The 27,397-nt window shown below is 48.7% G+C and overlaps 1 protein-coding gene across 1 annotated transcript; it reads left to right on the plus strand.

Moving 5' to 3' along the window:
- On the plus strand, nt 1-25,532 carry LOC144247713 (uncharacterized). Its single transcript, XM_085564758.1, has 4 exons — nt 1-101; nt 10,859-11,101; nt 13,181-13,383; nt 24,228-25,532. The coding sequence occupies exon 4, from the start codon at nt 24,255-24,257 to the stop codon at nt 25,083-25,085; it is 831 nt and encodes a 276-aa protein (XP_085420884.1). The 5' UTR covers nt 1-101; nt 10,859-11,101; nt 13,181-13,383; nt 24,228-24,254; the 3' UTR covers nt 25,086-25,532.
- Nucleotides 25,533-27,397: the final 1,865 nt, after the last annotated feature.

Here is a 27,397-nt window from a genome sequence, read left to right on the forward strand (position 1 = left end):
CGGCGCCATTGGCCGAGCGGCTGTGCGGGCCCGGCAGCGGCGGCAGCGGCCGGAGCGCGGTGAGGCGGCGGCGGCGGAGCTCGGAGGCGGCCCCGGCGCAGGTGGGAGCCGCGCTGGGCTCTGCGGGGGCTCGGGGCTGGCTGCGGGCGGAGGGGGCGGCAGGGGGCTCCGGCGGCTCGCCGGTGCCGTGTCCGGCCCGTGCCGGCCCCGGGCCGAGGGCGCTGCGGGAGCGGCTGCCCGCGGTCTCCTTCCCGCCGGGGCCGGGCAGGAGCCGCTGCCGGAGCAGCGCTGGCTCGGCCCGGCTGCTGTGGGTAGGACAGAGGGGCTGCCCCGCGGCCGGGAGCGGGCGGGGAAATTCCCGTCGCCAGAGGTTCGTGTGCCCGGGGGAGAGCGAGGAGTCCTGTCAAAGTGACTTTATTGCCGAGCAGGGGCAGAGGCCGTGGGGCATTTGCCGTGCGCTCTCTGCCGTGCTTGTAGTCCGCAGCCTCCTTTTTATCCTCATTTTCCCGGCCGCATCTCCCTCTGCCTTTGCCCACCGGCTGAGTTCCTTGGAAGGTTCCGACTTCCTGATGCGCCTGGAGCCTGTCCTCGTTAATGTGCACCCTCCTTTTGTAGAACAGCCGATATTCATGGCTCTGTTAAGTCTTTGTGCTTCTCCTCGAAGTTCGGGAATGTAGCGGGACTTTGAGCAGCTCTCTGGGTCAATTTGTAACATTTATTGGAACTGATGGTTTCTCCCCTTCTCTACAAGTGCCTGGCCCTATTTCCAGGCAGATTCACTCCTTGACTCTGTTTTGTTCTTCTCGGGTCCTCTTTGGTTTTGGGATTATTCTCGGTGTCCTCATTCCCTGTCCTTTTGTAGGCGTTTGTGGATCAGGAGGCCTGGCTGCCACCTGCATGCCCTGGCTCAGCTGCTGGATGAGCTGCACTGCCAAGGTGTGGAGCATGGTAAAAAGATGAGAGTTGCTGCAGCACAGAAGAGGAGAAGCAGCATTCCTTTAACCCCTGGTCTGCTGGCGAGCCAGGGAACCGTGTCCCATTTCCATCCTTTCCATGTTTGGACCAATACATAAACTGCTCTCCTATTTCCTTTATTATCTTTTTCTCCACTTTTCCTTGGTCAACTCTTTGCCAACATCAGTTGGAGTAATTTAGTTTTCCACAAACTCTGCTTTTTCTGCTAAGAGATAATCTGATCCCATCCCCTGGTGAAATGTTTTGTTTCTCTTTCAGTGGCTTGGTCAGCAGGAAGGTCTGGAGCTGGAGCTGTCTGGTTGGTTCTTATTTGGAGGACAGCTTATAATCTAATGATGCCATTGAAATGATAAATGGGTTCTCTGTCTCCTTATTTGATTTTGTGAGAAACGCCAGTCACTTGGTTTTTAAAATGTTAGAAGTTTAATACTAGTAAAATGGTTATAAAAGTAGGAATACAATTAGACTAATAAAAATTTAGAGTTAGGACAATTGCAAGACATTAAAAAGCAAAGACTTACAGATGTCTGGATGCTCTCTTGGGCACTTAAGCCATAACAAGCATACCTTGTGAATAAAAGAATCACCCCTAAAAAAATACACTGTTGCATATTCATATATCCTTCATGGTTAGGCATACATTTTATTTAAAACAAGAAACTCTGTCTGTTGTATGTCAGCTGTTTTTTTAAATCCCCATGGCATCCTCCAGTCTGAGCATGGCCTGAAGAAATTAACTTCTTCTAGTAAGAAATCAATAAATTCCTCTTGTCTGGAGAATTTAGGTGTTCCTTGAGCAAATTTAGGTGTTCTCATTCCTTAACCCCCCCCCCCCCACACACACATGCATATTTTCTCTTTTAACTACTAAAGCTTCATTTTATCTACAAAGCTACGTTTACCATACTATTAAAATGTTAATGCAGCACAAGTTATCAATATAACATAATACATATAGTAACTATCTGCATAGAGCCATATAACATGCATTTTTCACAAAATCATTTTGGTTCCCAGGGGCTGGTCCATGGTGTTGTAGGATCTGTTCTGGTGGCCGTTCATCTTTTCCCCATGTTTGGGCACTCCCTCAAACTGGGGCTGCATCAATTGACCATTTTTTTTCTTACTCCTTCATCATATACTTGAATTCCAGCTGATTTCCCTGAACTTGTTATAGCAAAACCCCCAGTGCTCTGATACACCCTGTACAGCACAGACAGTGACAGCAGATGTTGGAGTGGGCAGAGGGATGATCCTCCCCCCTTATTTTAGTGAAGTTTTCCCAGCATTCTCCATTTGCTGTTTCCCTTTGCAGCTTCAGCCATTTCTGTTGCAGAGTCAGAGATCCTCAGCATGGGCTCTGCCTTCAGCTGTGCAGATTCCATCTGTGCAAGCAGGCAGAGCTTGGGGTGAGGGGCAGAGGGGATCAGCAATTCCTGCCCCAGGCAAGAAGAGCCAGGTACATTGTCCCCACTTTGCCCTGGCAGTGTTAATTTGGATTTCTGAAGCTCCTTCTGGGTGCCTGGAATGCAGCTTCTCTTCCACAGCAGCCTTCAGCAGCCTCACTTGTGCCCCCCCCACAACCTGCTGCTTTTTTTTTCCCCCTTCAAATAATCTATTTATTGTTTATGTGTTAAAGGGTCACGTTTAAATCTCATCTAGTTTTGAAAATTTTGAAAAACTCTAATCACTTGGTTTTTAAAATTTTAAAAGTTTAATAATAATAAAGTGGTTATAAAAATAAGAATACAATTAGAGTTAGGACAATTACAAGACAAAAAAAGCAAAAAATTACAGACGTCCAGATGCTCTCGGACACTAAGTCAAGAAAAGCATGACTTGTGAACAAAGGAATCACCCTTAAACCAAGACACTTGTTGCATATTCATACATCCTTCATTGTTATGCATACATTCTGTTCTAAACAAGAAACTCTGTTGTATGTCAACTGTTCCCTTTAATCCCCTGGCGTCTTTAAGTCTGAGCAAGGCCTGAAGAAATTAGCTTCTCCTGATAAGAAGCCATAAATTCCTCTCCTTTGGAAGATTTAGATGTTCTTCGAAGTGAGTATCTCATTCGTAAAAAGAAAACTCCCCCCACATACATAATCTCTATTTTAACATAATGTTGTAACCTAAAACTACACTTAACACAATATGTAAGGGAATTAATACAGCATAACTTTCTAACATTACACATATAATATTCATTGTAACATTTGCGAAAAGCCAATCATAAATATGCATTTTTCACAATCCCACCTCTTACTGCGCAAGCCAAATGATTTATAAAGAACATTTCCTGTCCTCTTGCATTCTTTGGACTCTGTTGGTAATCAAATAAAACATGGGATTAAACAAAGAAGAAATATCAAAACACTTGTAACACATAAAAGGAAGAATCCTAATTTCTTCCACCATCCCATTCTCAATACATTACCCCACCTGCTAGGTTTTAACATTATTATCCCATTTTTGGACTGATTCCTGGGTCATAATTTTTTTCTGATATTCTTTGTTTTTTCCAGGATGACATCCTCATTGCCCTCTATTTTCAACAATCTGTACACCCCATTCTTTAGCCAATAAATAGCGTAAAGCCAACCTATTTTAATGCATTGCAGGTGATGTTTGGCTTTGCAGACTCAATATTAATTCCAATGCCTGAGCAGCTTTTTTTATTATCTTCTCTATAACTGCTTGGAGTAATTTAATATGACTCAGGATATAATTTGGGGTTAACACAGAGCTAGACTGCTGTGCTTATTTTACCTTTTTTTTACTGTCTCTTTACTGAATCTTGGACTATATTTCTAAGATCAAATGTAAAACAAATCCATCTCTCTCCTTTTGGACATTCCATGCCCCAAGTATTACTACTTTTCCCTAAGTTCTTTGTAATGTGATAATTTTCCCCCTTTTTCCTGCAGGTACTTAATTTGGATGGGTTATAACAGTGGCTGTTGACGTGGGTGTGTGTCATGGTTTATTTCCATGTGTGTCATTTGGTTTCTTTCCATGTGATACTTTCTGTAGCATTTGTGACACGATCTTGCTGCTATCTCAGAAGGGAAAAGACAACAAATGAGAGACAGAAACAGGAATGACAGAGGTCTGGCATGGCTTATACCCCCACCTCCCCTGCCTGTGGGGTTGCTGCCCACAGCAGGTAGGTGTGATCTTCTCGCTGGTGAGTACAGTGCTCAATCCAGGCTTGCCCTCTGTTTCCCTTGTCACTCCTTTTTTACTCATTTCCAGGCAAATTGTTTTTGACACCTTTTAACTGTGGTTTTCCACCATTCCTCAAGTATCTCTCAGTCCACAGGCATTGATAATTCCCATCTACAAAATCAATTTATTACTTCAGTTTTTAAGATCTTTCTGTATAGGGGATTGATTCAGTACTCAATACTTCTTGCCGCAAGAACATAGATTTTGTGAGCTACAATGCCAATTATTCTCATAATTTAAACATTCACTTATAACCCAGCTGCCATGTCCAATATGGGGATGAATCAAATAAAGTATACAGCATAGTATTAATGGCAATTTCCCTTCTTGCCTGTACAAGCCACAGGCTAAGGCCAGACTATAAGAACTCTTTGACTCAAACACTCCTGATCCTCCTGTTTGAAGTGGCAGTGTTCCTCTGCCAAGGAGGTGTCGGAGGCATCTCAGGGTTTATTCAGGCAGGGCTTAGAACCAGTGATGCAAGCTTTGCCTTATTTCTCAGTTAGGTGTTATTCTTTGTACCTGCCTTGGATCATGTGGGTCTTCCCAAACCATTACCACCCAGTCCTGGTTGAAAGTCAATTTGGTATCACCCGGTTTAGATGTGATAGTCCATTCCTCACGTTTCTTCACAAATTCTTTTATTTTGCTGGCATGAATTCACCCTCTTTTCCATGGTTGGGATTGCTGCTTTAGTAGTACCTGGAAAGGACTTCTTAATAACACAGTGTTAAAAGAAAAACAATACTGCATTAACTTTCACCATTAGTTTTCTTCAAAACTTTCTGGGTTTAACTAAAATTTTTTTCTGTAGCTGCTTCTTCTTGTATCCAGCTGTGCTAATTGCTGCAGAGGCCAATTCTTCTTGTGAGCTATAATTAGTTAAATAAAAAAAGACTAGCCCAAATTTAACAGAAGATGTATCACATCTTTTGGTTTTTTGCTTTTTAGGCAACATCCAACTGTTTTAGTCTTACAGACCCATTCTTCAGAACAAAAGCCTCCTTTCCTTAACAACAAAAATCAGAAGGAAAAAAAAGAAGTCTTGTTTAAAAAAATAAAGCACATTGTGAGAGTCAGCTATCTCTGCTTTGATCTTATCTCTATTGGTGGTCCAGCTCTCCCTCTTTTTCACAGCTTTGCCTTTGACTGTACTTCCTCACTCCCCTCCCCTTGTTGTCACTCTGTCTAGCAGGAATGGGGGAGAACTTACAAATAGCGACGGTATGGGGACTTTGGGGCGTATTTCGCTCTCCCTCTTTCTCTTTCTCTCTCTTTCCCTTTCTCTCTCTTTTTCTCTCTTCTTCTCTCTTCTCCCTTTCTCTCTGTTTCGCCCTCTTTTTCTCTTTTCACATTTCAACATCCACATTCCAATATCAGTCCACTTTCTAACATTAGTCCTACATCCTGGAGAGGTGAGTCTGCCAATCACCTCTCCCTCCTTTTTCAACTTCCTTACAAATTTAATTACTTTTGTTATGTGTGTTCTGCAGGCCTGTAATTCACGGCACCCTCCACCAAGGGCTACCAGCTACCCACAGCTGACAGTGCTAAAACTAAAGACTTATTTTGCTGTCACAATTTTCCATTCACAAGCTTGAAAGGGTTGTAGGAACAAGGTAAACAAAAACTTACTTCTGAAGTGATCTTGCCTGCAATAAAAAATTTAAGGCAATGCTTGTTAGTGCAATATAATTTGCAAAGAAGCCAAGGTTTGATTTGGGAAGGGCTTCTGAGGACACAGAGCATGAGTTTTACAAATCTATAATTTGAAGAGGGAATAGACAAAATGTGGATACAGTGGGGGAGACGGCAAGTAAGGAATTTATCTCTGCAATACTCTCTTTTTGACTGCCAGGAGACACTCTCTGAAGAGGTTCTTACAGTACAAACAATAAGTGGATGGGAAGAGGCACTCTTGAATTTAAGCTTTGGTGTCAAAGTAGGAAACTGCCCCTGAGCACTGCAGTGCTGGAGCACCCTGCCTGCAAACTCACCAGAGGCAAGCCACTGCTGCCACGCTGCAGGGCTGCCTGCAGCACAGAGGGAACCATGGCCAAGCCCTCCCTGCAGGCCTGGGTAATCCACACAAGGAATCACAATTGCTTCATAGCTCTCTAACTCATTCAAGAAATAGGAAACTATAGTAAACAGAGATCTCCCTCACCATCTTTTTCATATGTGCGTATCACACACCCACTGTGATGCTGGAAGTAACAAATTGTTTACATTAGAAGATACTGAAACTTTTTCTTCATTTAGGTTTGTAGTTTCCCTTTTCTATATGTAGCCACCTCCCATTGTGGGAAAAAATGAGCCCTATTTTTTTACAAGTGTTTTGTATGCACAATTTTATTTGCTGTTCTAGATACACTGCAAGTAGTTAGCACTTCCAGAAAAACTAGCAAACAAACAAAACAAAAAAACTAAGAAAGCAAAACACATTTGGGTACATGAAAAAGGACTGGTTGGAAGGAAAATTATTTCTCATTGACCTACCAAGCAGCTGGTGTTACCTTTAGTTTAACTTTACACACTGAGAACACTTGATTGAACAGCCTGCATTGACTCAAATTAATAGCAGGTTTTGCTATGTCACAGCTGTAAACTAGTTTTTCAATCCTAGAGTACAGTAAGTTATGTATTTCAAGATAAAAATCACAATGCAAATTGGAAGAAATTTAGTACTGCATGAGGTGTGCACACAATTAATTTACCTCTAGAAGTCAGTTTATGACTTTCCTGTACTAGGATTGCAGTAGCTGCTATAGCTTGAATACACATTGGCCAGACTTGATTTACTGGATCCCACATCTTTGATAAATAAGCCACAGGTCTCTTTACTACTCCCCACTCTTGAAACAAAACCCTATTTTGAGCTACCCCCTTTTCTTCATTTACATACAGATGAAAGGGTTTTGCTAGTAAAGGTAAGCTTAAAGTTGATATTGGGGCTAATTTTAACTTCTTTTTTCTTAGTTTTTCATTATCCTTTTTGATCCATTTTATATCATCTCCCTCTGTCAATTTTTTTTATTCAAAAATTTTACTGCCTGTGTATATCCTTCAATCCACAATCTATAATATCCCAATAATCTGAGTATCTTTCTGATTTCCCCCTTTGAAGAGGGAGGGGGAAGGGATAGAATCCCTGTGTTTCAGTCTGGGTTGAGCTTCCAACTACCCTTACTAAGCAAGTGTCCAAGATATTTTACTTCTGATTCTACAAATTGCAGCTTCCCTTTTGATACCCTTAATTCTTTTTCCCCAAGAAAATTCAAAAGCTTTATAGTAGCCTCTCTAACTTCAGCTTCAGCTTCCCCAGAAAGTAAACGATTATCCACATATTGGATAATTTGTATTTCAGGGGGAATGGGGAAATTTGTAGTATTGTTTCTAAAGCTTGTCCAAATAAGTTTGGGGATTCTGTAAGCCCCTGTGGTAGTTTTGTCCATCTTAATTGCCGTTTTCTCCAGTTAGTGGGTCCTCCCATTCAAAAGCAAAGATAACTTGCTCTCCTGGGCTAATGGGCAAGCCCAAAAGGCATCTTTAAGGTCCACTACACTAAACCACTGATGCTGGGGAGGAACTTTACTTAAAAGAGTATAAGGATTTGGTACCACTGGATAGCGGGTCTGAGTTCCTTTGTTAAACTCCCTGAAGGCTTGTACCAGTCTATAGCTCCCATCAGGCTTCTTTACTGGGAGTATTGGGGTATTATGGGGAGACATACAAGGTTCTAATGTCCCATCCTTTATTAGTCCTTCTATTACTGGCTTTAAACATTCCCGTCCTTCTAAAGATACAGGATACTGCCGTACATGTATAGGACAATTTTTTTTTCCTCAGTTGTAATCTTTATGGGGTCAATATTTAATCTTCCCCTATTTCCCTCCCCTGCCCAAACTTCCTTATTAATTCTTCTTCCATCCTCCTGGCCTAGTTTTAATAGTCTAGCTGTCATCTTCCCATCTTCTGGAACAACCCCTATTCCTAATTTCACTTGTAAATCTTGTCCCAATAAATTGCTACCTGCCCCTGGGACCAAGAAAACATCCCTCATCCAAAATTTAGTTTCTCCCTCTATTACCAAATTTTTAATAACGGGTACGGTGAAACTCTCTCCTTTTGCTCCTCTTACTTTTACAGTATCTTTGCTTACACTATAACCTTTTGGAATATTTAAGAGAAAGGTTTCTGCCCCTGTGTCTACCACAAATTCCAATTCTTCTTCTTGGGGACCCACTCTTAAAATTATCTCAGCATTCCCCACCTGGACCCCACCTGTGCCCCCCCCTCGGCCCCATGGCCCCCGCGAGGGGAATTTGGGGAGGTGGGAGTGGGGCAGCGCCAAGGCCGGGCCCCCCCGCGCTGTCCTGGCGGGAGCGGCTGCAGTGGGGACCGAGTGCGGGCAGGAGCGGCCGAGAGCCCAGCGCTGCCCCAGCCCGACCTGCCCCAGCTCCATCCCTGCCCTGCGCTGGGATGCTGTGGGTGTGGGGGGAAGAGGGAGCCGGCAGTGGGTGCTGGGCCTGGGGGCAGGAGGAGAAGGGAAGGAGGAGCAGGCTTGAGGAACAGAATGGTCAAACGATGCACGTGGCAGGAGAGGGTGGGATTGTGCAGGAGAAGGAGGAATAGCAGGAGGAAGAAGAGTGTGAGGAAGAGCAGAAACACAGGAGGAGGAGGAGCAGAAAGAGGAAGCAGCAGAAGGTTCCACCCCTCCCTGTGTCTGCAGCCTCCCCCCAGCCCCAGGAGCGGTGGTCCCCCCACATGCAGCAGGTGACTGTGGAGGGGGATCCACGATTTTCACAAGGTGAATCTTGGTGTTTCGGAGCTTTCTTGGGCTAAATGTTGGTGCTTTGGTTTTATGTGGCAGCTGAATCTTTATCTTTTGAAGGAGGTTTTTGCCGAGTTGTGGTTTTCAGAGAGTTTTTGATTTGTGTCTTGAAGTTTGTGGGATTTTTGGGCTGAATCTTGGTGTTTTGGAGGTTCTTACAGACACAAGATTCCCAATGACTTCCTGAGATGTACTTGGGCAAGGTGGAACCTCCAGTCCAAGGTGCTCTCCTCTTGTTTTTCCCTCAAACCAGGATTTTTCATTGCCAGGGCGTGGCTGGATGGAGGAGGAGGAAAAGTCCTGGAGATGCTGCCGGAGGAGGAGCTGCAAACCCAGCCCAGGTTGCTGCAGGGAGGAAAGAGCCCCCTGAGCCAGGAAAGCAGGCGGAGATCCAGGCAGAGCTCAGAGCTGGTGGAGAAGCCTCATGGCAGGGAGAAGCCCCACAAGTGCTTGGAATGTGGGAAGGGTTTCAGCCAGAGCTCCAGCCTGATCTGTCACCACAGGATCCACACTGGGGAACGGCCCTATGAGTGCTTGGAATGTGGGAAGGGTTTCAGCCGGAGCTCCCACCTGATCCGACACCTGAGGATCCACACTGGGGAACGGCCCTTCAAGTGTGGGAAATGTGGGAAGAGGTTTCGGACCAGCTCTGATGTCCTCAGTCATGAGCGGATTCACACAGAGGAGAGGCCCTACCGCTGTCCCAACTGTGGGATGGGCTTCAACCGCAACTGCAGCCTCATTGTGCACCGGAGCATCCACACCGGGGAGAGGCCCTACGAGTGTGGGAAGTGTGGGAAGGGCTTCAGACACAGGTCTAGTCTGATCAAGCACCAGGTGATCCACACTGGAGAACGGCCCTATGAGTGCTTGGAATGTGGGAAGAGCTTTGGGTGGAGCTCTGCCCTGAGAATACACCAAAGCTTCCACACTGGGGAGAGGCCCTACGCATGTCCCCAGTGTGGGAAGAGGTTTCGGACCAGCTACAGTGTCCTTCTACATGAGCGGATTCACACAGAGGAGAAGCCCTTCCGCTGCCCCAACTGTGGGAAGGGCTTCAAGTGCAACTCCAGCTGCATCAGGCACCGGCGCATTCACACTGGGGAGAGGCCCTACGAGTGTGGGAAGTGTGGGAAGAGCTTCTCACAGAGCTTTCACTTGACCCAGCACCAACGGATGCACCACTAAGGGAAGCCCTCTGATTACCCCGCGTGAGGGAAGAGCTTGGAGTGAGGGAAGAGCTTGGTGTGCTGCTGCAGCTCCATCCCCCATGGGAGGATCCGGGCTGGATGATCCCCAGTGACCCCCGTTGGGCAGAGCCCTGGTGCCCCTGTATGGGGAATAAAACAGAGAGAAAAGCAATGGAGTTGATAAAGGGGCCCGATATCTGAGGCCTGACTGAGCAGAAACTGTGGGAGACACAGACACAGTTTAAGTCTCCCTGGGCAAGAAGAGGGGACAGAGGGGGGTGTTGCTATCATGCTGGCATGGTAGTGTGGAGGAAGGGTTTTAGAAAGGTCTTGGGAATGGGAAACTGAGGAAAAGGATACATTCATGTATGCCCCTGTTCTGGGTTGTAAGATAAGCTTGTATTCTATTTGCCATCTGTTGGAGGTTGGGCAGGTTTGTTATCTCTCAAGAGCAATGGTTTGCTCCGAAGAGGTAATGGTATGTAAATGGGCCATTGACTGACTCAATGCAGGGCTGGTAATGTAACACCATCCCATTGTGAGATGCTCCACCCAGAGGGGGAAGCCAAGCACTCTTTTATTGGATAAAGGGGTACCTTTTGGAGGACAGAGCAGCTCTCTCTTTGCAGGATTTCCCAGAGAAGCAGCTCCTTCAGCGGGATTCCCAGAGAAGCGGCTGGAGCGCGGTGAGGCGGCGGCGGCGGAGCTCGGAGTCAGCCCCGGCGCAGAGGACGACCGGCCCAGCTGCCACCAGATCTTCAGAGAAAACTATACCCTTCTAAAGATCACCACTTCAGCTGCAATTCATCAGCCACTGCAAGAGGAGCAGCTATCATTTCAACCGGACTGCTACCAACACCCCGAATCCTCAGGTTGTGGACTTTATCACTAGTTTTGTTTGTACCGATTGCATTTGCCTTTTTAAATTGTTATCTAGTTTTCTCCTAGTAAAGAATTGTTACTCCCATTCCCATATCTTTGCCTGAGAGCCTTTTAATTTAAAGATCCTGGTAATTCAGAGGGAGGTGGTTTACCTTCTCCATTGCACAGGAGGCTTTTGCCCTCCTTCACAGACTCCTGTCTTGTCAAACCAAGACAGATTTTGGCGCCCAATGTGGGGCTCGAGGGCATTGAGAGGGAAAAAGGATTAACAGTTCTTAAGTAATTTGTTTTTTGTTGTGTGTAGAAACATCTTAAGCATCACCATGTGGTCTAGTTTACCTTGGTTTGGGTGGCATGTGATCGTAGCTATACTTTTCCCATTTGCAGACCCTTATCTAAAAATGGGTCCTATAACTAAGGCTACTGTGTCTATCAAGTTTGGCTTCTGGGTTAATTGGGTGAGGAATTCATGGATCTTTAATTTCCTCTGGAAGGCAGGTACATGGATTCATAACTATCACACACTAACTTTATGTTTTTGGGGTTACTTTAATAACGGTACCTACTGCAAGGAAATAGCACCTGGGGAAACTTTCTCCCAACCTTTTAACCATCTTTTTGGGTCTGCTCCACCAGTTCTCAAAGGGTTAAGATCCTCTCTAAGTGTTAATGATATCATACAATGGGTGGTGTTGCTGATCTGCCTGTTATATTTAGCACTCAGAGATAAGGGAAGATTAACCTGGATGACTACCCTCACACCTACACCAGAGGCTAGGTATGCTCCTGCAGAACCTGACACTGCCCCAGAGACTCGAGATGCTGCTGCTCCAGAGCCTGACCCTGCCCCACAGCCCACCTCAGAAATGAACCACCCAGATTGGGTGAGGGTTCTGGTTAAGGAGATACGAGAGATGCTGACGGAGTGCATTTCCCCAGCTGGTGAGAAACCGGCCCTTTGCCTTGAGGAGGGACAGTCTAATAGTACAGCTGTGGAACCCACTAATGTTACAACTGTCCAGGTTCCAGCTGAACCACAAAGGCAGTCACGGTCAGCAGCAGTTGCCCCGGTAGAAACAAGGAAGTCTAAGATGAAAGCAGAGCACCCTGCAGATAGAGACAGGAATGGAGGAACCTCACAACCCACAGGGGAGCCAGAGATTGCTATCATCACCGAGTCCCTGACGTACGAAAGTCTTCGTAATCTGCATAAAGACATTGTGCAACGAGGGCGTGAGGCTTATACTACCTGGTTACTCCAGGTTTGGGATCTTATGGGTACAGGCGTGCAGCTGGATGGTGGTGAGGCAAGGAACTTGGGACCCTTGACCCAGGACTCGGGTATAAATCAGTTTTTTGTAAGGGAACCAGGGTCCCTTTCTCTCTGGGAGCAGCTCTTAATGAGTGTCAGGCAGAGGTTTGTCCACAGAGAGAGAATGCAAGAGCACCATCATAGAATGTGCTGGAAGACCCTCGAGGAAGGGATCCAACAGCTGAGGGAAGTGGCAGTATTGGAGGTACTCTTTGGGAGGGATGGACGACACAATAATGACCCCGACAAGGTCAGGTGTACGGGACAAATGCTGTGGAGTCTAGCAAATCTTGGGCCATCTCAATACACCACTTTGATTGCAACAATCAATGCTGACGCTCACTGAGAGACAGTGGGCTCTGTTGCCAACAAACTTAGGAATTATGAGAGTATGATTAATGGCCCAATGCAGGCTCATATCTCAGCCGTGATTAAGGAGTTTAAAGAGGAGATGAGGGAGGAGATGAGGAAGGTTAATACAGCACCCGTGAGAGTCACAGGCCCCAGAATCAGCACCCAACAATCCCCAGCTAGAGAGAGAGGGTACACCCCAAGGGCTAATCTGTCTAGGTTGCTGTCTTCGAGGTATTCCAAGAAATCAGCTTCACTGTTCTTCTGCGAGGATGTGCAGGTGGAGCCAGTTTCTGCCTCCTTGACTTAGGCAACAGCACTGTTGCAAATGGAAGGTGAAGGGCAAGGCCACTCATGGAAGTGTCTGTACAACGAAACCATGTGCTGCACCATCTGCCTTCCACAGGAGCAGGAAAGCAGCTTCAGGATTGCCACGGACAAATACAACAATCACAAAGAGTCGACGTCACAGCAATCAGCTGCGAACTTCTCCATCAGAGCTTTGTGCAGGGAATTCTTCTCAGTGTTGGAGAGCATCATCCAGAGGCGAAAGTGCAGCTGAGCATAAGCCTCCATTGCCTTTCTGTGGGCATCCGGATCTCGGGCCAGGTACTCAAAGAGGTTGAGTGGCTCAACCTTTTGCATTGCTTGTGGCAAGCTGATCTCTGCAGGAAGCTTCTCGTTGCCTAGAACAAAATGGTCCAGGCGTTTCCATTTCAGGCAGAGCTGCATGTATGCCATGATGTCCTACAGCCGCAGTGGAAATTCCTTCCTGCGCCAGTAGACCGGTGGTAAGATGTTTAACACATGCATGACCAGAGTCTTCCAGTTAGAGGTGGAAAAACCTGTGCCGCTCAGCATGCAGGTGAAGAGCTGCAGGTATTTCAGGTGCAACCTCTTACATGGTATCTGCCTGGCAATGTGCTGGAAGAATTTTGCCTCCGCCACAGCGAATGTCTCAGGCCATGCTGTTCTTGTGAGGATGTTGGCCTTGGCGGGCTGACTGCTCACAAGTTTACCGGAGTTGCCTTTCTGGGCCTCTAAGGGCTGGTTGACCACAAAGATGTCATAGTCCCCTTGGCACACCCCAAAAAGCATCTCCACCGACAGGGTCCTCTTGCCTCTGCTCAGCTGGAATTGGCAGGACCGGCTGCAGGGCTGAAACACCAAGTGTGATGAGTATGACTGAGGCACATGCAGCCACGAGCATCTCACCATCTGGAAGAACCAGTGGGAGGTTTTCTCCACATCCAGGTAGGAGCCGGTGCAGAGTGTCTCCAGGAGGCTGCGCTGCTGCTTCCGCCGCAGCTCCTCCTGCGAGTGGTGCAGGAGGCACAACAGCTTCTCGCCCAGCTGCTCGCTCTCACACGTGCACACCAGCTCCACACGGACGCTGAAGGTCCTTGCTGCCGTCTGCCCTGCACTGCTTGGCTCTAGGTGGAAAGTGTGCCCTGGTGGGATTCAGTGGGACCAGCACACGGTACACCCCATCCCACTCATGGGGGCTCCAGCCCTCAAAGGCACTGCCCACCCCAATGGCTACTTGAGGCACCGGATCAAAGCTATTGCTCACGCTGTCCACAAAGACATGCGTGAAGCTCTCCATCAGCTCAGCTGTCACTGAGCAGCCTCTCTCCAGGTCCTCCACAGGCCACTCTATGCCATCCACTAAAAGGATGTCCTTCTCATTCCCAGAATCTTGGGTGTCTTCTCTGTTTTCAATTCCACCACTGGCATTTTCTTCCCTGCCACCATCACTGCCACCTTTTTCACTGGCAGCCACATTACCTTGTTCCTCTTCTTGTCTATCATTATTCTTGTTTCCCTCCACATTCACATCAGCCTGTTATTCATCCTTGTTTCTATCATTGCCATCTTCTGCTATCACATCCTTATTTACTTCCTCAGGTGCAGGAAAACCACTATGGGCAATTTCATTCCCACATTGATTACTATCTTCCTGCCCAGTCCAGTCTTTACTTCTTGGGTCATTGGCCCATCTGCTTTCCTGCACCTTCACATCCATGTATTCTTCTGTTCCATCTACATTGTCTTCACCTTCATTTACATCAGTGTTTTTGCCTGCCTTTATAGTAACACTATTGTTTTTTTCTTCATTTCCTTCTCCTTCTTCCTTTCCAGTGTCCTTGTCTTGGTCCACCTGTACATCCTTGGTTTTTTCTTCATTTGCTTCTCTAGATCTTCTTTATTTCCAGCAACATTGCCAGGTTCTTCTTCATTTCCTTCAGTGGTAGTGTCTCCTGGCATATCCCCATCACTCTGTCCTTCTTTCTTTAAGTGATAGCCATTGTCGACATCGCTGTCTTCCTTCACATCATAATTGCCACTGTTGACATCGCTGTCCTCCTTCATCTTCACATCATAATTGTCTTCAGTGGCATCATCCTTGTTGCCATCATCTGCAGCCACAGGACTGCCTTCTCTGTCATCTTCAGTGCCACTGTTTTCTGCCTCCAGAGTCATATCTCTGTCTTCTTCACCTTCCTCTGGATCAGCGGTGTCTTCTTCCTGTTCAGTTATTCTCTCATCTCCCAAGGTCTTGCGGGAGCTCTGGTCCTTGCTGATGCTGCTGGCCTCACAGCTCCTTCTCCTGCAGCCCAGCCACAGGCCCAAGAGGAGCAGGATGCCAGCAAGAACCCAGAATGGCCACTGCTGCAGGGCACCAAAGAGCATGGCTCCCCAGCCCTCATCCTGCTGCTGCAGGGGCCCCTGCTCCAGCTCCTGCATCAGCCGGGCCATCTCACGGTCCAGCAGCTCCTGACGCTCCCACGTTCTCTGGTGCGTGGCCTCATCCAGCCCATACCCAGCTGGCTGGGGGTACTGGATCAGGCTTTGCACAAGCACAAACAGCAGTGACAGTAAAGCCATGGTCTGCAGGAGGACACACAGGAGGGGCTCAGTGGGGCCGGAATGGAGGCAGTGAGGGGCAGGAGTGGCAGGGATGTGGTGGCAGGAAGGAAAGGGCCCCCGGCAGCTGGCAAGGCTGCACCGCTGCCCCGCGCGCCCCGCGCCCTCAGCAAGGCGCTGCGCCCGGCGCTGGGCCCTGGAGACGGGGCAGCCCTGGGGACCGGCGCTCCTGTCCCAGCCCTCCTCCAGCCCCCTCTCCCTTCTGCTGTGTACTCACCGCTTGCTGAGGCTCTACTGGGGCAGTGACACCGGCCTGGGGCCTTTTATAGTTGCCCCCATTGTGACACGGCCCCTGTGCTGTCACAGAGCCCAGAGCGCATCACAGGCCAGCCCCGCCCGCCGTTCCAGCCCGGTCATGGAACTCATCATGGCCCCGATGCAGAGAAGAAAGGAACTGAAGTCTTTTTGCGTTTCAGGCTCTCTTATGTAGTTTGTCTCACAGCCACACGGCACTCCCCCTACCCCAGACTGGATGTGAGACTTCAAAAGGTGATGCATGTCATCTGCATCCTGTTCTGTTCAGCGCTTGAGACAAAACACCTCAACACCTCTTTCTGCTGCTGCTGGAAGGGGCAGATGAGATGGCTTGAGCTATGCTTGTAGGAAGCTACCAAAACAGTAATAGCCTCTTCAGCTGCACACTCACTAGGCAGAGGAATTTACCTCAAGGCACATGTTGGACCTGAAGGCACATCTGGAAGTGAAAAAGCATCTTGAGAAAAAATATCTGCATTTAGTCTCAGAGGAAGAATTTGAGCCACCTCAGAGCATTTCTGTTTTGTTCTATAATTTTGGGGTTGGCGGCTTTTTTTTTTTTTTCTTTTTTTTTTGAGGGCATAATAATTGTAATAAACACTACCAAATGTGAATTTCCCCTCTCCCTTCTTTGATGGAAGACAAGCAATGAAAAAGTGGCAATTGCTCTTTCTCTGCATCTTACTCCAACATTTGCAGTTATTAAAATTTGTATCTTCTTTTCACTAGTCCATCAGTTTGAGGTGATGTCTGCAAATGAATAATAATTTTTCTTACCACTGTATCCTCAGCTTTAAGAGGATTCTCTCCCTTTCATATTCAGATCTTTCATTTTCTGCTTTATGCATCCTTCAAAGACCAGAAGCCTTTTCCCTCTGCTTTTTAATTTACTTAGGAAAAGCACATTAATTAAACAGTTACATTTGGTTGGTTGAAGGTTGCCCATGATATTTATTTAGCTGGAGGTTTATCTGGCTGTCAGAATAACTCACTGGAGAGATCACAATTTTATAACAATGCTGGTCAACCAATGTGACCTTCAACAGGACCACCTGTGGTGAAGCCCGCCTGTGGCACTTATCTCTGCATTTTCTGGCATGATTTTATATGCTACTGCACCTCAGGCACACAGTATGTAACTTCTGTCAAGCCTTCAAGACACTAGAAGTGTGATTCTGGAAATGCTGATAAATATAAAAGATACGACTCAGAGATAGCCATGTTACCTCTTCTTCTAAGGTTTCCAGGCCTGTAAACGAGGGGGGACAGGAACAACCAGACAATCAATTTATGGAACACTGAAAAGGTCAAGATATTGTAATATGCTGTATTGCACTGAATCTATGGGATATTAAAATTCAGATGGTTCATTCCTAGAAAATATTTGCAGTTGCACAAATAGAGAAGCACAGATTTCCACCATGGTGGCAATTACACAAACAAATGGATCTACTCCAATTACAGTTCGAGACAAACATCCTTGTGTGAGCTTCTTTGGAGCTTTTATATTTGGAGTACTGAGTTGTTCCACTCAAGCAGAGGAACTTAACCTGATACCAGGGATGGAAGGCTTCTTCCCTTCTTCTTTCTCATAAACAAGATGATGAGAAAACATTAACAGTCAGATCAACCTCTGCTAACCTTTTAACTTCAGCTGTTGATATGATTAAGTCAGGAGCCTCTGTTAGACTATTTTTACCTCTTATTTTCTTTCTCTCCTTTCTGATCCTTAATTTTTACTTGACATTTCGATTGATTTGTTGGGCTAAGGAATTTTGCCACTATTAGCTTTACTTTGACAAACCTCTCTTATTTTAGCATAGAGGGTCCCAGAAATTTAGCTAGGAGCCATTTTGACATAAGGGAAAGATCAGGTTTCTGGTCTTTGTGACCCTGTACATTTTACAGGCTTTTGAGGAAAAACTCCTTTTCTACAGGATGCAATTTCTAAACCTCTGGACATTGCTAGTCTAATCGACCCTAAGTGGTGCCCAACATTTTTTAAATCCTTATCAAAATCTGGACCTGCAGCTACAACTGAGGCTGCAGCAGGAACACATGGAGCAGAAAGGGTATTATATGTATCTCGCAGAAAATCGTCTTCTCAGTACATCCCTCCTCTCAGTGCTTGCTTATATTAAGCACTGAAAGTCACAGTTCTCTATACACAGCAGAACCTGACTATTTAGAAAGGAAATAATTTAGCCAGCTAACCCAGACAGAGAATTGAGGCATTACTTCAGGAGAAATGAGGAAGGTGATGTCTGCCATTAGTCTTCAGTTACAAGAAGAAATAAATCCTGTCCCAAATTAAAGCAAGAGTTGCAGACCTCTTGCATTGCGACTACAAACAAAGTTGAAAGAGTATTCTGGCAAGAGCTTCTGAATTTAAATAAAGAAATGACACAGGTCACGTGAGAACCAAAGAATGGAAACATTAATAAAGGAAGCAAAACCCTGTCCATGTCACTCCAAGATGTCTTCTGATATCCATGGCAGAATGGTGAATTTGACAGAAACATTTATGTCTGACAGGCAGATATCCAGTTATAGGAAAAAATTCTGTTTGTCTATGAAAACGCAGTTTTCAGTAAAAAAGATGAAAACTAATTTTGAATGTATATAAACAATACAAAATCATTCTTCAGGATATCTTTATGTATCAGGAGGCACATCTTTTATAATACTTTTATTGCTATATTTGCGAATAACTGTTTTGCAGTGCTATTTTAACTCAAATAATTAAGCTTTCCTTCTGTTTTATGTTTAAAAGTTTGGGGTTTTTTGGCATTTGGAAGCAAGTCAACTGGAGAGCATTTTCTGTGCCATCTGAGGTCAAAAGTAACAGCATGGAGTCAGAGAAGGCCATTCAGCAGGCAATTTGTATCCTCAGTTGGGTATCCCTTCTGTAGAATGCAGCTGGTATAAACTATACAGGGTCTGGGGCTACAGAAACAGCAGAAATTAAGAAAGTGAATTTTCTAGAAAAGCTTGAAGTATAGAAAACTTTGAGCATGCTGTTAAAGAAGTTGTGAGTTTGGTTCAGGGGACTGCAGAGTTGATCCCTTCTTCAGTCATATTTCAAATGTTAATACAAGAGGAAATAGATCTTTTGATCACTTTTTCCTGTTAATAATCTGTTTTTAAACACTTCTAATAGATTGTTTTGCACTCATAGTATGATAAAAAACACAATTCTTGAAAAATTCAGCTACATGTGAAAATTAGATTTGGAAAAAATGGTGCTTCTTTACAAGTGTTGAAGTAGTTCTCTCTTCTTTGAGTAACTCCAGCTTTAGAGCAGGTATTTGAAAGCTACTAGTGAATTGTACCTATGTCCTTCACCATTCTAAACAGACATCTTCACTTTGAGCCACTTTGGAAGCCTCAGCTGTTATGTGCAGTGCCTTCTCCATAAATAGCCAAAAGTTAGGGTGCTGGAGACTCCATCTTCACTGAGAAAATCCATTCTAAAACTTGCTGAAACTATTACTATCTAATCCCCAGCTTCTAAAGGTGTTTCTTTTTATCCCCATTCATTCTTTGTACCCAGCCTGAGCTCTGGGGGTGCCGGGGGTTCTGGAGGTCCCATTTATATTCCTAAAGCTGCCATAACCCCCTGGAGGAACTCTCCTGCAAAATTAGTTCTGCTCTCTGAGTCTATGGCTTCCACAATCCCTTTTATTGGAATTATGTCTTTTAGAAATGCCTTAGGAAGTGATCCAGTGGTTGCTGAGCAGTAAGAATTGCTTTTGCCCCCCTGTTAGGTGAGATGGTGTCACCAGAAGCTATTGAAGCCTTCCTGCTCAGGGCATTTCAGTGCCAGGCTCTTACAAGCACACACAGCTGTGCTGGTTGAGCTGACCATGGGGGTAACCTGCGCTTTGTCTGATTCCCTTTCCTCAATAACAGCGTGTCGTGGAACTCTTTTCCCTTCTGCTGCCCTTGAAGAGCCATCCACAAAGACATTTTCTGCCTCAGGCCAGGCAATGTCTCCTGAATCTCCCCCAGGCTGGGTCTGGAGCTGTGTCACTTGAATGCAGTGCTGGGTTTCTTCCCAGCCCCTCTGTGGGCTGTTCAAACAGGAGGCTGGGTTAAACCCTTCCCCTGTGCTCAGTTCTGAATCCTCCTGTGCCACTGAACAAGTTTCACACTGTAATAACCGAGCACTGCTCATCCATTGCGAGGCTCTTTTGCTTATCAAAGCTTGAACTTTATGGCAGACTGGAACAGTTGGAGATCCTGTTGTCATCAGGTTTTGGGCCTTGGTTCCCGCTGAAGCTGTGGCTGCACAATTCTGCAGGCAATGAGGCCACTCTGGCCACTGGGTGAAACATTTTGGCCCAAGAATTCCTTTGGCATGGCCCTGTTTAACATTCCCCTACAATTCCAATTTCTTTTCTGAGTCTGGAAGAGACAGAGCTGAGGCATCAGTATTTTTGGTTGTTCATTTTCTCAAGTTTTGCTCTCTTTCTCCTGTCCATACCACAGCATGGAGGCTGTCTGGGGTTAAAAAGTCCTACAGTGTTCTGGCTGGAACAGAGAATCCTCAATCCAGGCTGTGTAATTCCCTATTTATCCTCAAAATTGTCTCAGCTCCTTTTTGGTCCAGGGAAATGTTACTTCTGAGATTGCCCAGTGCCTCTCTGGGTCAATTCACCAGGAATCTTCAGTCCCACAATTTCCCAAATATTTAACCTTTTTCTCCACCATTTGCCGTTTGTTTTTTTTTTTTTTTTTCCCAATACTCAAAAGATATTTTTAGCCAGGAAATTCAGCCATTTCACTGGGGCTTTGTCTACCACTTGTTCTTGTCCTCCTCATTGGAGACATCTGATTCCCTGACTGGCAGGATAGGAGTGCTGTAGGGAGACATCCCTGGCTCCAAGAGCCCTGCCTTTAGCAGGGACTCCATACCAGGCTGTGAGCCCTTCCTTCCCTCCCCTGGAACAGGGTGTTGCTTTTAGACACCACTTGTCCTGGTTGCTTCCAAGTAATTTGGAGAGGCTCCACGTCAAATTTTCCCTCTTTCCCTGGGGCTGCCCACACCTCTGGGTTCCCTTCAGCACAGGCCTTGCCAGACATTTGACACAAAGGTACAGCAGCAATAGCATCTGTATCACCTTTTACAATATTACAATGCCACCATCAAATTCCTTCCTAGTCAATTACAATCAGAGTAGGAAGAAAAAGAAATTAGTTTATTTCAAACCTAACCCCCACAGCTCCTAACAGTGATTGAACAAATGATACCAGCTCAACTTTCCCATTTATTCCCTTAATAATGAAAACATTCCTTTACAATTTTCCCCCCTTAGGTGTAAGATTCAGAGTGGATGGAGAGGCCCCTGTGTCCATCAGGAGAGGCCTCCTCTGGATGCAGACGCAGCCTGAATGTTCTCCAGGGCTCCAGTGTGGTGGGTCCCCGGTGGGATGGGAGCTCAGAGAGCCCTGACAATCCATGTCCATGCAGGGCTGGACTTGCTCCTGCTGAGGGTGCTGCTGTCTGTGCTTGCAGTGTCCTTGTGGGCTGCAGCTGGAGCCCTGACTCCTTCCCAGGGCCTGTTTGGGTGGGCTCTGCCCTGGCCAGGAGGGCAATGCCTCTGCCAGGTGCTTGTGGCCAACCCCATCATGCCCTGGATGCTGGGGCCCCCTTGGGCCCTGGGGTTGATCCCTCAGGGGCTGTGGGAACTCTGCCATGGCCTTTGCCTTCAGCTTGGCCTTTTGGTCATCCCTTCTTGCCTTCAGCTGCTGTGCCTTTGTGCCCAAGTGCTGCAGGGCCTTCTTGTGCCACTCCTGCAGCCCCGGTCACTGCCTGTGGGTGCTCATCCTCTGAGAGCTGCTGAGCTTTCTGCAAAACCTTTCCTTTCTGCAGGGACCCAAAGCAAATCCTTAACAGCAAATCCTGATCCTTCCATGTGCACTCTGCATTTCCCAGCTGTTCCTTTGTTTTCCCCCTTGTGCTCAGGGTCCCTGCACAGCCCGTGTGGCAGAGCCGGTGCCTGTCCTGCCGCAGTGTCCAAAGGCGGCCCCCCCGGCGGGCAGGGCCGGCAGCTCCCTGGGGCCGGGCAGCGGCCGGGGCGTCCCGCAGCCTCCTGGGGGCCGGGGGCCACTGCCGGCCCTGCCCGGGGCTGGTGGGGTCAGGCAGCGCCCGGCGCTGAGCCCCGGCTGCCCCACAGCCCCGGCCCGGCCCCGCAGCTCCCCACAGGCCCCAGCCCGTGCTCCCGGTGCCGCACCTCTGTGCCCGGTGCTGCCGCTGCCACCGCAGAGAAACCCCTGGCATCCTGACCTCCTGCTTTTCCTCTCCTGGAAACCGGGGATGGAAAGGATCTGGATCAGCTGGCAAATTTCGAGAATAGGACCCTGCTGAAAATCATCCCAATCCTGAGTATTTTTCTCCTTCTCCTCTTTTCCGTCATCCTTTTTCTTACCACATAGATTCCTCCTGCTGCCTCTTGCTGTAATGATATTGCTGCACACTCCCCTTCACCTGATCCCTTCCCAGCACACCAACACCCTCCATTCCCTTGTTTTCCAAATGCCTTCTCAATTTCCCTTATTTCCTCCCTGGGTGTCCATGTCCTTAATTATCTGTGGGGGAATGTGCAAACTACCTCAGCATTCTCGCAAGGGACCCTTCAGAGACATTTTGCGATCATCATCCCTTTGGCCGGGACCCCTCCCTGGCTTTCCCTTTTCTCCCCTCCATGGGTGCCCTGCCATGTTCACTCCCCGAGGATCCCAGGGCACTCACTGATGAGATTTTCAGTGCTCTCTCCCTGCTGACTCTTCACAGACCCCCCTGATGTGTCACTCGTCTGTCTCCTGGTCACTCCCGGGTCCCCAATCAATCCCCGGTGCCACCGCCAGCCAAGGGAGCTGATCACCCAAAGTGGGTGAGGCACCTTCAGCTGCACTCCCTGCCCGCCGCCCCGGACAGTGTTGGAGGACACAGCCTCCTTTTCATCCTAATTCTCCTGGCCACATCTTCCTCTCCCTTTCCGCATTGACTGAAGTACTTGAGAGGTACAGACTTCCCAATCCACCTACTACATACTCCCATAATATGCTTCCTGTTTTTATATAGCAAATGATATTCATGGCTCTGTTAAGTCTTTGTTTTTTTTCTGGAACTTCTGAGCAGGACTTTGGCTGAGGAGCAGTCTGTGTCATCAGTTAATAACATTTTCTGAGACAGATTGTGTCTGCTGTCACTTCCTTATATACAGGTCCCTGGCCCTATCTCCGAGCAGACTCACAGCATCTGTTTGTAAAGACACTTTCCTGTTGTTCCTTTCATGGGTCCCCCGTTTGTGGGACATCCCCCCTGGAGCAGGGTGTCCCCTCTGTGCTGCAGCCCCAGCGCTCAGGCCGAGCTCAGCCAATCAGAGCCCGCGGCGCTGATGACTCACCAGTTGCCAGGCAGACTCGCAGCTCCCCGCGTTCCCCACCTGGACCCCACCTGCGCCCCCCCTCGGCCCCATGGCCCCCGCGAGGGGAATTTGGGGAGGTGGGAGTGGGGCAGCGCCAAGGCCGGGCCCCCCCGCGCTGTCCTGGCGGGAGCGGCTGCAGTGGGGACCGAGTGCGGGCGGGAGCGGCCGAGAGCCCAGCGCTGCCCCAGCCCGACCTGCCCCAGCTCCATCCCTGCCCTCTGCTGGGATGCTGTGGGTGTGGGGGGAAGAGGGAGCCGGCAGTGGGTGCTGGGCCTGGGGGCAGGAGGAGAAGGGAAGGAGGAGCAGGCTTGAGGAACAGAATGGTCAAACGATGCACGTGGCAGGAGAGGGTGGGATTGTGCAGGAGAAGGAGGAATAGCAGGAGGAAGAGGGGTGTGAGGAAGAGTAGAGACACAAGAGGAGGAGGAGGAGGAGCAGAAAGAGGAAGCAGCAGAAGGTTCCACCCCTCCCTGTGTCTGCAGCCTCCCCCCAGCCCAGGAGTGCTGCTCCCTCCACATGCAGCAGGTGATTGTGGAGGGGGATCCATGATTTTCACGGGGTGAATCTTGGTGTTTCTGAGCTTTCTTGGGCTAAATGCTGGTGCTTTGGTTTTATGTGGCAGCTGAATATTTATATTCTGGAGGAGGTTTTTCCTGAGTTGTGATGTTTAGGGAGTTTTTGATTTGTGTCTTGGAAGTTTGTGGTATTTTTGGGCTGAATCTTGGTGTTTTGGAGGTTCTTACAGAAACAGGATTCCCAATGACTTCTTGAGGTGAACTTGGGCAAGGTGGAACCTCCAGTCCAAGGTGCTCTTCTGTTGTTTTTTCCCCAAACCAGGATTTGTCATACCCAGAGTTTGCCTGGATGGAGGAGGAAAAGTCCCGGATATGCTGCAGGAGGAGGAGCTGCAAACCCAGCCCAGGGAGCTGCGGGGAGGAAAGAGCCCCACTGAGCCAGGAAGGCGGGCGGAGATCCAGGCGGAGCTCGGAGCTGGTGGAGAAGCCTCATGGCAGGGAGAAGCCCCACAAGTGCTTGGAATGTGGGAAGGGTTTCAGCCAGAGGTACCACCTGATCCGGCACCAGAGGATCCACACTGGGGAGAGGCCCTATGAGTGTGGAGAGTGTGGGAAGAGGTTTCAGACCAGCTCCAATCTCCTCAGTCATGAGCGGATTCACACAGAGGAGAGGCCCTTCCGCTGCCCCGACTGCGGGAAGGGCTTCAAGCACAACTCCAGCCTCACCATGCACCTGCGCATCCACACCGGGGAGAGGCCCTACAAGTGTGGGAAGTGTGGGAAGTGTGGGAAGTGCTTCAGACACATGTCTGGCCTGATCCAGCACCAGGTGATCCACACTGGGGAACGGCCCTATGAGTGCTTGGAATGTGGGAAGAGCTATGGGCGTAGCTGTGCCCTGAGAAGACACCAGCGCATCCACACTGGGGAGAGGCCTTACGAGTGTCCCCAGTGTGGGAAGAGGTTTCATACCAGCTCCAATCTCCTCCTTCATGAGCGGATTCACACAGAGGAGAGGCCCTTCCGCTGCCCTGACTGCGGGAAGGGCTTCAAATACAACTCCCACCTCACTGTGCACCGGCGCATCCACACTGGGGAGAGGCCCTACGAGTGTGGGAAGTGTGGGAAGGGCTTCTCCAGGAGTTCTCACTTGACCCAGCACCAACGGAGGCACCACTAAGGGAAGCCCTGTGAGTGCACCACGTGAGGGAAGAGCTTGGAGTGAGGGAAGAGCTTGGAGTGAGGGAAGAGCTTGGTGAGCTGCTGCAGCTCCATCCCCCATGGGAGGATCCGGGCTGGATGATCCCCAGTGACCCACGTTGGGCAGAGCCCTGGTGTCCCCGAGTAAAGCAATGGAGCTGATAAAGGGGCCCGACATCTGAGGCCTGACTGAGCAGAAACTGTGGGAGACACAGACACATTTGAAGTCTCCCTGGGCAAGAAGACTGGCCAAGCAACATGGTGTGAGACTTTGTGATAAGATAAATGTTCCCAGGTGATGTGATGTCACAAGGAATATGTAACCAATGGGAAATTGTTACCAAAAACAGAGCCCTCTACAAGCACCATACAAGTAAATCCCTGTATAAACACCTGGTACACTCAGTAAAATTGGCTTTGCTCTAAACTCGGATGTCCCCGTCTCTCCATGGTGGATAACCCTGTTGTGGGTGATCCCCGTTGGGCGGGGGGAAGGTGCTGGAGGGATTTCTTCCCCTTCTCCTGGTGCTGCCGTGGTTTGGTTGGTAATAAATTCCCTCCCTGTGCCCAGGCTGGGTCTGTTGTCCCCGTGCCGGTGCTCGGGGCGGGATCTCTCCCGTTCCTTCTCTGCACTGCCGGGCCTCTCCTCAGCCAATGAGAGAACGCGGTGGAGAAGAGTCAGCCAATCAGCGAGAGCGGGGCTGATGACTCACCAGTTGCCGGGCAGACCCGCAGCAGGCAGTGTTCCCCACCTGGACCCGCCCTCCCTGCCCAGGGCCGGCCCCGCCGTGGGGTCCCCCCAAGTCCCTCCCCAGTGCCCCCATGAACTGGGCTGGGTTTAACTGGGAAGCTTTACTGGGAACACTGGGAGCAGGCGGGCAGGGGCAGAGTGATAGCACGCCTGGGGGGACACTAGACCCCCCCAAAATCACCGTGGGGATGGAGTGGGGGGTCCTGGCTGGGCCCGAGGCCACGGGGAGCGGCTGCGACCGCCGGCGGCTCAGGAGCTCTGTGGGCAGAGAAAAGGGGGTGACACCGGGCTGGGGGCCCCGGGGAGCACACACACTCCAGGGGAGGGGGGACACGACTCACGGGACCCCCCAGACTCTTGCGCAGGTAGAACCCGATCCCCAGTGTCAGGAAGACAAAACCCAACTCGGGAGTCTCAGTTCCTGTCAGCATCTTGCTGCGGCAGCATCCGGCAGCATCTCTGGGGGTCCGCAGTAGTCAGGATCTCCCAAAAACTCTCACAGACACCCAAAGGCCCTCCAAGCACCCTCCTGGTTGTTCCTAACCCACTTAGGATCCCCTGAAACCTCCCTCTTGATCCCTTCCTGACCTCCCCAGGACCCACCAAAGCCCCTCCTGTCCCTCTCAGGATCCCACAGCCTCCTTCCAGTTGCCCACACTGCCCCAGGACCCCAAAACTCTCTCCCAGTCCCTTCCCAGTGCCCACCAGGACACCCAGAACCCCATCCCACCTTCCCCAGTATCCTTCAAATGCCTTCTTAGCCCTTTCAAACCCACAACCTCCTCTCCCAGTTGAAACCAGGCTCTCTCCAACTCCCTCCCAGGTGGTCCCAGCACATTCCAGTGGCTCTCCCAGCACCCCCAGTTCCTCCCCCATACCCCAGTGTCGGCTCACAGGGTGCTCCAGGCTGACGTTGTTGGCAGGTGGAGGTGAGCCTGGCCCGGGTTTGGGTTTCCAGCAGCACCAGGAGCTGGTGGGTCCAGTCCCCATTGGGGACCACGTCGGTGGCCACCACAGAGATCTCCTGCTGGCCCTGGAACCACCTCAGCTGGATGGGAACAGGCGGCCGGGCCCGGGCCGGGAGCTCGAGGGCAGCAGAGAGATGGACACGCTGGGGGGCACTGGGAGAGAGTGGGTGTAACAAATAAAAAGGTCTTTGTTCATCAAAATGAGTGTTAAAGGAGATAAGAATTAGAATGGAGTAGGGAATACAACTAGCATAGAAGACTGTGTAACTAATTATATACAAGTTAACTTTTAGGCTAAGGGCAATCTGCAAGGAAGATAAGGAGCCTTCATTCCTATGACCACCAAGAGCAGAAAAAAAAGACCCCCAGCAACCAATTGCACCGGTGCAGAGTGCATAGAGAGAAAATACGTCAACCGGAAATAAAAAGGGACTATAAAAACAAAAAGGTAAAAGGGGGAAGGTGCGCCGTGGCGGAGCAGAGGCTCCCTGGCCACCCAGCGCTGTTCTTTTGCTTAATACCGCTTGCTTAATAAATTCTTGTTAATTGATTTATCTATAATTAGCCTCCCCA

Source organism: Lonchura striata, chromosome 34 (assembly GCF_050655825.1).
Source record: "Lonchura striata isolate lonStrDom1 chromosome 34, ASM5065582v1, whole genome shotgun sequence".
In the NCBI taxonomy this organism is placed as follows: domain Eukaryota; kingdom Metazoa; phylum Chordata; class Aves; order Passeriformes; family Estrildidae; genus Lonchura; species Lonchura striata.

Excerpts from the sequence above, each read along its gene's own strand:
- LOC144247713 (XM_085564758.1), top strand. The coding sequence starts at position 24,255 with ATGGAGGAGGAAAAGTCCCGGATATGCTGCAGGAGGAGGAGCTGCAAA.